A 9,827-nucleotide genomic window follows, 5' to 3' on the forward strand; every position below is an offset into this window, starting at 1 on the left:
GGAGTCTCGCTCTGTTGCCCAGACTGGAGTGCAGTGGCCGGATCTCAGCTCACTGCAAGCTCCGCCTCCCGGGTTTACGCCATTCTCCTGCCTCAGCCTCCCGAGTAGCTGGGACTACAGGCGCCCGCCACCACGCCCGGCTAGTTTTTTTGTACTTTTTAGTAGAAACAGGGTTTCACTGTGTTAGCCAGGATGGTCTCGATCTCCTGACCTCGTGATCCGCCCGTCTCGGCCTCCCAAAGTGCTGGGATTACAGGCTTGAGCCACCGCGCCCGGCCCTTAGTAATGAATTCTATCCCCAGAAGCTGGCATCACCTCAGCTCTAAATTAGGAATACTAGAGCTCTATCTGGACCCCACTGTAAAATCTTGCAATAACAAGGAACATAATACAGATGTGGAGAGCAGCCAAGGCCAGAGGTTTGGTCCCCAAAGGAACCCCATCCAAGCCTCACTCAGCTGAGGTTTCCTGACAGGAGGGAAAGCTGCCAGCTGAGATGAGGCCCACACAGGACCGGGCAGGACACCACTCTGTCCTGAGGGCATGGGTGGGAAGGCAGCACCTCCCCGACTCCAGGACACTGGAGAAGAGACTGTCAGGCTGAAATACGCAAGTCCAAAGCCACACGGTTTATTGGGTGGGGCCAAGTGGGCTCTGGTGGCCAAAGTGGGCTATGTGTCACAGTCCTCGGGGACAGCAGCTGTGATGATAAGGGAGGGCTCCAGGACACCTGGGCTGGTGAAGCTCTCCTCTGCACACAGTCTCTGGCCTGGGAGCTGGGAGGCCAGGCCGCCCTGGGCCAGGGATTCCACAATGACCTCCGCCGAGCCCACCTCCAGCTCCGCAGGCGGCTGCAGCGCCACCACCACCATCTTCTCGTCCTCGATGATCAGGTTGCGGAGCTTGCGCTGCCGCGGGTTGTAGTTCTCCACCCGGTCGTGGATTTCCATGTGCCTCCGCAGGTGGGCCTGGCGGGGAAGGTGAGCTCAGGACTTCGGGGGATCCTGGGGGAGGGGAAGGGGCCTAGGGCCTGGCCTACCTGCCGCGTAAACTTGTAGCCGCACTCGGTGCACTCAAACTTCCTCACCCCCTTATGTCGTCTGACATGCACACGCAGTTGCTCCACGGCTGTGGGAGGGAGAACACGGAGGGAATCGTGCAGGAGCCCCGGGACCCTCAAGGAAGCCCAGCAGGAGGTCAGGACAGGCAGCAAGGGAGGGGACCAAGCCATGGGCATGGGGTTCTTTCTGCAGTACGTGGGGCCAGTGGTTTAAAAGTGCCGCACAGGCCCTGCCAGGCTCTCTAGTGCCACCCAGGGTCGCTACTGCACAGGACACCCCTGCCTTCGAAGCAGGTCCACTCTCAACACTACTGTGTGGGGCACAAGAGAGATTCACTGGCAAGAAAGGAGCGTTTCCTCCTCAGAGACCCTCCAACTCAGATGAGCAGGAAAAGGCTCTCCCAGGGTCGCCCAGGTACCTTTGAAGGTCTTGCCGCAGATCTGGCAGAAGTGGGGCCGGCCCTCCTGATGGCGGCTGGCCACGTGCCTCAGGAGGGGCCCCTTCTCAGTGAAGCGCTGTTCACAGAACTCGCAACTGAAGGGCCTTTCCCCGGTGTGAGTGCGGTTGTGCTTGTCCAGGCTGGCTGCAGGCACAAGGCAAGAGCTCAGCCTGGGGGCTTGCCTCGGGATGGGGATGGGGATGGGGATGGGGAGGGGAGGAGCGGGGCGTACCTCACCTTGGGTTCGGAAGGTCTTGCCACAGAGGTGGCACTGGAAGGGCTTCTCGCCCGTGTGTGTGCGCAGGTGCATGTTGAGATTGGCCTTTTGGGTGAAGGCGTGGCTGCAGAACTCACACACGTGTGGCCTCTCATTCCTGTTAGGGTGGGGACATAGGGCAGAGGCCATCACCAAGGGAAGTGACCCCCTTCGCTCTGCTACAGCTAGGAGCATGGCTGGTGGAAAGAGGGCTTGGGCAGTGCTAGGAAAGGGGCACCACCTCCACCCCAGAGCAGGACAATCTGGGAGCAGGGAATCACAAGAAACTAAGGAAGCTCAGAATCTGCCCCGGGGACACAGAGGCTTGTCTGAGCCTCAAACAAGCGCCCCCAGCCTCTCTGCCTGGCATAGCTGCTTGCCCTTCGGGTCCCACTACCCCAGAGAGGCTGTAGGCACTAGATTCAGGGTGGAGGCTGAAGGCACACTCATCTGTGTAAAAGTCAGCAAACTGTCTTCCCTGCCGGTGCAAGCCTGGGCTGGCAGCAGGACTGGGCCCCAGAAGTGAACAGGCGACACACACCTGTGCTTGGCCTTGATGTGCATCTGCAGGCCATTCCGGCTCGAGGCCCGGTGCCCACACTCCTCACACACAAACAGCTTTTCACCACGGTGCTTGAAAGCTTCATGCAGCTGCAGCTCTGTCCGAGACAGGAAGCACTTGGCACAGGTGGGGCACTGCAGGCAGACCAGGCAGGCAGAGGGAGGGACCAGGGCCAGGGTGAGAATAGGGAAGGGCTGCCTGAGAGACCCACAAGCCCCCTCCCCCCTCTGGGCACAGCTCACTCTTGCTCATGCCAGCATCAAAACATGCCCAGCCCTGCCTGTCACTTACTGCATGGGGCTTTGGGGCTCCATGCAGCTTGATCATGTGGCTCTGCAAGTCCTTCTTCTGCATGAACTGCTGGGAGCAGGAGGAACACTGAAAAAGAGGCCCACAGTCACCTCCAGGGCAGCCTGCACCCATGAAACCCTGCCACCCACCCTTGGGCTGTAGGGCAGGAACAGGAGGCCCCAGTGAGATGATACTGGGAGGACCCTGATCTGGTGTGAAGGATGGCGCAAGGGAGGGCCCTCAGGGCTCAGCTGCCCAGAGGATGCCAAGCCTGTCCTCCATGGAAAGAAACAAGGGCCTAATAAGGACCCTGGAGGTGAGGCTGCAGCCAGCAATCCTGCCCAGATAAGGGGGCACTGGACAGGCAGGGAAGGCAGGCTCCTTGACAGCTACTGTGAGGGAGGTGCCTGATAGCACCCCCACGTAAAGGGCTCAGCAGGAGGGATCCTGGGGCTACCCACCCCTGGCCCTAGAGATAGGCCAAGCCTGACCTTGTAGGGCATCTCCCCTGTGTGAGACACCATGTGCACCCGCAGCTCCATCCTCCGGCGGAATGTCTCCTGGCACACGGAGCACGTGAAGACCTGGCAGTGTGAGGGGCAAGCAGGGCCGGCATCAGCGGGGGCCTCTGCCTGTGACAGCAGCCTCTGCCCGGGCTTCCGCTTGCTGCTGGGAAGAGTCTGCCTGGGCAGGGGGGGATGCTAGGGTGGGAGAGGGCAACAGGTAACCTGCCTGGCCTGACCGTCACTGAGTGCTGCAAGCCCACCGCATACCAGGCCCTTCTCAGGCTCAGACAGACTGGGGGCAGGGTCCGAGTGGCCTCACCCACAGTCCCTGGCCCCAGTGGCTGCTGACAGGCCTCTAGAAAGAGTGGGTCTGGGTTTCAGCGGGCCCTGACACAGAAGCCAGCAGTGGGGTTGCTGGGGGTGGCCAGGGGGCCTTTCCCAGCTGCCATTCCCTGTAGAGGCTCCCCTTCTCCAAAGCCCAAGGTGGAGGTGGGCAAGGGGCCTAGAAAGACCAACCCCAAATGCCTCCCACAGAGTCCCTCCTATGCCTGTCCCTTCCGCCCTCAGGACCTGTGTCCCCACCTATACCAGGGTATGGACCTGATGACATCCAAGGACCCTACAGCTTTCCTGAGTTTACAGTACCCCTGTACCCCTCTCAGTCTCCTGGGGCCCTTCCCGGATGGCACGAAGACAGGCCAGCGTGCCCTGCCCACAAGTACCTGGGCCAGCTCCCAAGTACCTGTTCCGAGCGGTTCATGCAATTCCGGGCTTCATGCTCCAGGAGGTTCTCCTTCCGAAAGTAACACTTCCCACACTTGGGACACTCAAAGGGTTTCTCCCCAGTATGTTTCCTGCCAGGAGAAGCCACAGGGGTGGGGTGGCTGAGAGGGTTTCCCATCTCTCCCTCACCCAGGGCCCTTTCTGGGTCCCTTCTAAGGGGAACAAGTGTTCTGAGGTGACACCAGCTGGTTAAGGTGCAGGGACAAGCCCAGAAGCCTCTCCCAGCATGGAGACTCTCTGCAAGGGAGAGTGCCGTGGCAAGAAGCTCACAAAGGTCCTAAGAGGCTGCCATGATCTGACCAGCACAGAGGCCTATGGGGAGGCCCAGTTGGCCGCATTCTGTCTGAAGACAGAGGCAGATCTTGGGTCCTGACTACTAGAGAAGCAACTCAAGGCTTCCAAGAGCTTCAAACCCAAGGCCAGATCCTCATCTGACTCCACTGCCCCACCTAGCCCGGCAACAGCTTCTCCCGGGTAGCCAGGGGAGCTGCCTATCTGGTCTCTCGGCTCTGGGACTGCCTCCCCCACAGGTTTCAGTTCATGAGCCAGAAAGACCCTTTAGTTTAAGTGAGACCTCAGCACCTCTTGGCTCACATATCCCCAGTGCTCCCCATTCAGACAAAGGCCCGGGAGGCCCCTCAGGGCAGAGGCAGCCCTCCCCTTGCCTGCTTCTCTCCCAGGGTGTCATCTGGCCACCTGGGTCAGGCATGTGCCTCCTTGCTGCCTGTCACGCCCCCAGGATCCTCCTACCCCGGCGCCCTGGCTCTTCCCTCTACCCAGATGCTCCCCAGTCACCCACTTGGTCAACTTCTTTGCCTCCTTTGAGTCTCTGCTTAAATCTCACCTTCTGAGTAAGACTCCCGAGACCCTGGCTACTTAAAATCACAATCGAACCCAACCCACAACTCGCCAACCCCTTGGCCCACCTCTGCTTTTTTTTTTTCCGCAGCACTTCCTCACCATCTACTGCAGACAGATGGACTTATCTGTTACCTGCATTGCCCGGCAAGCAGGTCGGCTGCATAAGGACCTTTATTTAGTTCCCTTAAATGCATCCCAAGCACCCACACAGCCTTGCTGGCCACCTGGTAGACTGTTGAATGAACTAAATGAACTCGACCTCGGAGTCCCTGTGCAGCCTGCGACAGCCCCTCCCACCTGCCAGAGGCCAAGCATCTCTCTCATCCTGTTCCTCCATAGCAACTATCTTCATCCCCCATCAAAATGACTTCATGAAGCCATCCCCTCCCAGTTCTCAGGGCCAGCCCAGCAAGCTGAAGCCCAAGGAAGGGATGGAAACCACCCCAGTCTTACCCCGGCAAGGCACTTGAGAGCGAGCATCCAGCAGCACACAGGCTGCCCCAGGAACCCCCGACACTGGAGTCATCCCAGCATTCCACTGGCAGCAGCTGCCCCAAACACGGTGCACAGGGACAGCAAATAGATTTCCCCTGCTCCCATTCCAGGTGATTACTAGTGTGCCGCCCTACCTGGCTTGGCAAAAAAACACACCATGACAGACTAGTGATGTCTTGGCTGGGAGTGCCAGGATTGGAAGGCATGTCACTGGGCCACCATTCCCACAGGGCTTGAAGGGACTCCAGAGCAGTGCTGCCCAAAGGGCCTCTCCAAGATGATGGAAATGTGCTATGTCAGCACTGCCCGATTCAGCCACCAGGAGCCACGTGGTTCCTCACCACTTCAGATTTGGCTAACATATCTGAGAAACTGAATTTTTATTTAATTTAAAATTCTAAGTTAAAATAGCCCCTGGGGGCTGGGCACAGTGGCTCACACCTGTAATCCCAGCACTTTTGGGAGGCCGAGGCAGGTGGATCGCAAGGTCAGGAGGTTGAGATCAGCCTGGCCAATATGGTGAAACCCGTCTCTACTAAAAAGTAAAAAAATGGCCGGGTGCAGTGGCTCACACCTGTAATCCCAGCACTTTGGGAGGCTGAGGCAGGCGGATCACGAGGTCAGGAGTTCAAGACCAGCCTGACCACCATGCTGAAACCCCGTCTCTGCTAAAAATACAAACAAAATTAGCCAGGTGTGGTGGCACACGCCTGTAATCCCAGCTTCTCAGGAAGCTGAGAAAGGAAAATTGCTTGAACCTGGGAGGCAGAGGTTGTAGTGAGCAGAGATGGAGCCACTGCACTCCAGCCTGGGTGAGTGGAGAGGAGAGACTCCGTGAGTCCCAGCACTTTGGGAGGCCAAGGCAGGTGGATCACGAGGTCAGGAGTTTAATACCAGCCTGGTCAAGATGGTGAAACCTCATCTCTACTAAAAATACAAAAATTAGCTGGGCGTGGTGGCGGGCACCTGTAATCCTAGCTACTCGGGAGGCTGAGGCAGAAGAATCGCTTGAACCTGGGAGGTGGAGGTTGCAGTGAGCTGATATCATGCCACTGCACTCCAGCCTGGGCAACAGAGTGAGACTCCGTCTCAAAAAAAAAATAAAGTAAAATAAAATAAAATAAAAAAAAACATACGCCGAGCATGGTGGCTCACACCTGTAATCCCAACACTTTGGGAGGCCGAGGCGGGCAGATCGAAAGGTCAGGAGATCAAGACCATCTTGGCCAACATGGTGAAACCTCGTCTCCACTAAAATACAAAAAATTAGCCGGGTGTGGTGGCGCATGCCTGTAATCCCAGCTACTTTGGAGGCTGAGGCAGAGGAATCGCTTGAACCCAGAAGGCAGACGTTGCAGTGAGCTGAGATCGTGCCACTGCACTCTAACCTGGTGACAGAGCAAGACTCCAACTCAAAAACATAAAATAGCCCCTGGGGGCTGGGCATGGTGGCTCAAACCTATAATTCTAGCACTTTGGGAGGCCAGGGTGGGTGGATCGCTTGAGCCCAGGAGTCTGAGACCAGCCTGGGCAACATAGCAAAACCTTGTCTCCACTAAATGTAAAAATAAAAATTTTAATAGCCCCTGGAGTTCCTGGTTACTTTACTGGACACTGAAGGTTTAGACAACTGGACTTTAATACTCCACTGACACCCCAGAGTGAACACTTCCCTGGAAACACAGGTAGCACTGACCCAAGGCTCAGCATTGTGGCCCAAAGCCCACACTGCCAGGCTTCAAGCCCACACTGCCGGGCTTCAGAAACACCTAAGGTTGGGCCTCAGCTCTAGCACACGGGCCACAGGTTTCTCATTCTGTCCGCAGAGGCCAGCTGAAGGTCAAGGTCCACAGTGGGTGGAACCTGTTGACAAGATGTCCACAAACCCATCTCCAACCACAGTACTCACAGGACAGTGAGGAAGAAGAATCTAACCCAAAGCAGACTCTCACTTCCTGATTGCCAGAGGTGTGCCAAGGCCAGGCACTATGTGGGTCTGAGATGGATCCCCCAGCCCCTACCTCACCCAGAAGTGGGACGTGCAAGACCCCTCCCCCAACGCGGGAATGGCAGACAGGAAAATAGAAAAACAGAAAGTTTACCTGTTGTGGACTTTTAGATAATATTTGCTGAGGAACTTTTTATGACATGTGGGGCATTCGACCGGCACCGCTGTACCTTTTCTGTTCTCAGCAGGCTCAGCTGCTAGGGAGCCCGCACTCAGGGCTGGCTCAGCTGCACAGGCCTTTCGGATTACATTTGACTTCCTCCTGGTCAGCACAGCCTCAGGCTCAGACATGTAATCACCATCCCCGTCGTCCTCCACTTGAACCACCACTTCCCACTAGAGCACAATAGGCAGCAGGAGGGGGTGGGGTCACCAAATGAATCAGCAGGAGTTGTAGGGACCCAGCTCCAGTTCCATCCCAAGCCCCAACCCTGACAAGTCCCTTCATCAGACACTGTTCCTTCAGGGGCCCAAGGCAGAGCATCTGAGTCTTGGATTCAGAGGAAAGTGACTGTATTTGTGGGGAACTGGAAGCTCGGATGGAAACACTATCCTGGGGAAACACCTGTAACCCTGATGCTGCCCACTCCTCTCAGGAAGGTGGCAACCATGAATAGCTGGGGCTTGCAGAAAGGTCAGCCTGAGATCACCAGCTTCCTTTGTTTGGAGAAAGCCCGTTCCAAACCCACATTAACAGAGATTGTCTTAAGGTCCACTTTTTTTTTTTTTGAGACAGGGTCTTGCTCTGTCGCCTAGGCTACAGCGTAGTGGCACCATCTCAGCTCATTGCAACCTCCACTTCCTGGGCTCAAGTGATCCTCCCACCTCACCCTCCCAAGTAGCTAGGATTACAGGTGTGTGCCACCACACTCGGCTAATTTTTGTATTTTCTTTGTACAGATGAGGCCTCGCCATGTTGCCCAGGCTGGTCTCGAACTCCCAAGCTCAAGTGATCCACACCCACCCTGGCCTCCCAAAGTGCTAGGATTACAAATAGACTTCGTCCATCCCTGTCGTCCTCCACTTGAACCACTCACGTGAATGAGCCATCACACCCAGCCCAGGGTCCCTATTATACCAAAAAAAGTGTCTATTCCCTCCATTTGTCTCCCCAGTCCCAGCACCCTGGGCACAGTACCTCATTACTCCCGCCCTGCAGCTGGCCACCTTCAGCCTCGAAGGGCCTTGGAGGCATTTTGCAGTCCTCAGGTTCCTTGTCCTCGGGGGAACAAGGCTTCAAGGCCTGCTTGAGTTTCCCACAGAGGGAGGAGGGACTCTCTCTCTGAGCTGGGGAATGGAGCTGGGGCCTCTGAGGACTATGACTGCCTCTGGGCTCCTGATCTCTGGGGACTAGACCCAGAGTCCTCGAAACTTCCTCTTCTTGCAAGCCTGCCGGCTCCTTGAGGAGGCTGTTCACATTCTGGGAGGCAGGGGGCCCCAGCCCACTCTGGCCACCTGCTGCCTGTCCCACTGAAGTTTTGGGCTTGAAGCTCTGGCACAGCTCTACGGCCTCTGGCACTCGCAACTCCCTGGCTGCCAGGAGCACCTGATCCCGGTTCCCTGAGGTGAGAGCGAGGTGACCAGTGTAGAAAAAGTCCAACAAGAGGCCAAAGATCTCAGCGAAGCCAGCAGGGAGGACGACACTACCTCCTGAGCCATCCCCGTAGAGGCTCTGGAAGAAGTGGCTGCAGCAGGCAAGGACACTCCAGTGCGCCTTAAACACCAGGCCCCCAACGTCCAGAGTGGCGTCGCAGTACTGGCCCTTCTCCCGCTGCTTGTTGAGCTCCTGCAGAACCCTCACACTGTGCTGGACGAAGGAGCCGTCCATGGTCTGGAGGGCAGGGAGGCAGAAGTGACACCCTGGCCAGCCCAAGCGAGCGTATGCAAGAGAAAGCCCCTGGAGTCGAAGAGAGAGAAAGGGGAAGTTGGCCTCCACTCAAATAATCACATTTATCAGCACGAGGGCTTGGGTCAAGGTGAGGGGTGCACGCGGAAGGCAGGAACATACTTGACAGCCTCCCGGGGACCGGGGGCCATATTGGGTTGGCCAGGGGGGATGCTGATGGGGGGGTCAGGGTCATGAAGAAGGGCCTGGTGGGAAAAATCCAAGTTTGGGGAAAGAAGGCACGGGATGAGCGCGAACTGACTGGCCTGGCACAGTGAGAGGATCCTGGACTGGGGAGGACGGCGGCCGCGGACAGGTAAGCGGAGCCCACGCCGCGCCCACAGGTCCCGAGCGGCCGAGCGGAAGGCAGCCACGGCGGCCCGCAGCCCCTCCCTCCCTCACCTCGTGCCCTCCTCACCCAGGCAGGTCCTCCCTGAGCTGGCCCCACCAGCCCCCGGCTCCGTCGCCTCCACAGCCCACGAACCAACTGCCCGGCTATGCGTGCCCCGCCGACCGTGCGGAGACGCAGCCGTCTCCGCGCCGGACGTGACGTCAGAGCGTGCCGGCCAGGAGGGGCGCCTCGGAAGCGTAGATCTTCTAGCTCCGGCACCCGAGGGCGGGGCCCCGCAGAGAACGGCCAATGGGATGAGGGGATGAGGCCACGCCCTGTTCTTTTGGCG

The 9,827-nt window shown here is 57.8% G+C and overlaps 1 protein-coding gene across 13 annotated transcripts; it reads right to left on the reverse strand.

Moving 5' to 3' along the window:
* Positions 1-606: 606 nt before the first annotated feature.
* On the reverse strand, positions 607-9,706 carry ZBTB48 (zinc finger and BTB domain containing 48). Of its 13 annotated transcripts, none has more exons than XR_013408873.1 (11): positions 9,566-9,681; positions 8,401-9,159; positions 7,357-7,598; positions 3,858-3,969; positions 3,101-3,289; positions 2,610-2,696; positions 2,298-2,452; positions 1,738-1,874; positions 1,480-1,640; positions 1,040-1,128; positions 607-968 (listed from the first exon to the last, which is right to left on the reverse strand). XR_013408873.1 is itself a non-coding variant. In XM_077977282.1 (11 exons), the coding sequence occupies exons 2-11, from the start codon at positions 9,088-9,090 to the stop codon at positions 672-674; spliced, it is 2,067 nt and encodes a 688-aa protein (XP_077833408.1). In that variant the 5' UTR covers positions 9,091-9,159; positions 9,653-9,706; the 3' UTR covers positions 607-671. The 13 variants fall into 13 exon arrangements, 8 of the variants coding, with proteins under 8 accessions (XP_077833408.1, XP_077833402.1, XP_001094007.2 ...); XR_013408875.1 differs by having other exon boundaries at positions 1,733-1,874; XR_001446059.3 differs by having other exon boundaries at positions 3,101-3,310.
* Between the last annotated feature and the right edge of the window lie 121 nt (positions 9,707-9,827).

Source organism: Macaca mulatta, chromosome 1 (genome assembly GCF_049350105.2).
Source record: "Macaca mulatta isolate MMU2019108-1 chromosome 1, T2T-MMU8v2.0, whole genome shotgun sequence".
Classification (NCBI taxonomy): domain Eukaryota; kingdom Metazoa; phylum Chordata; class Mammalia; order Primates; family Cercopithecidae; genus Macaca; species Macaca mulatta.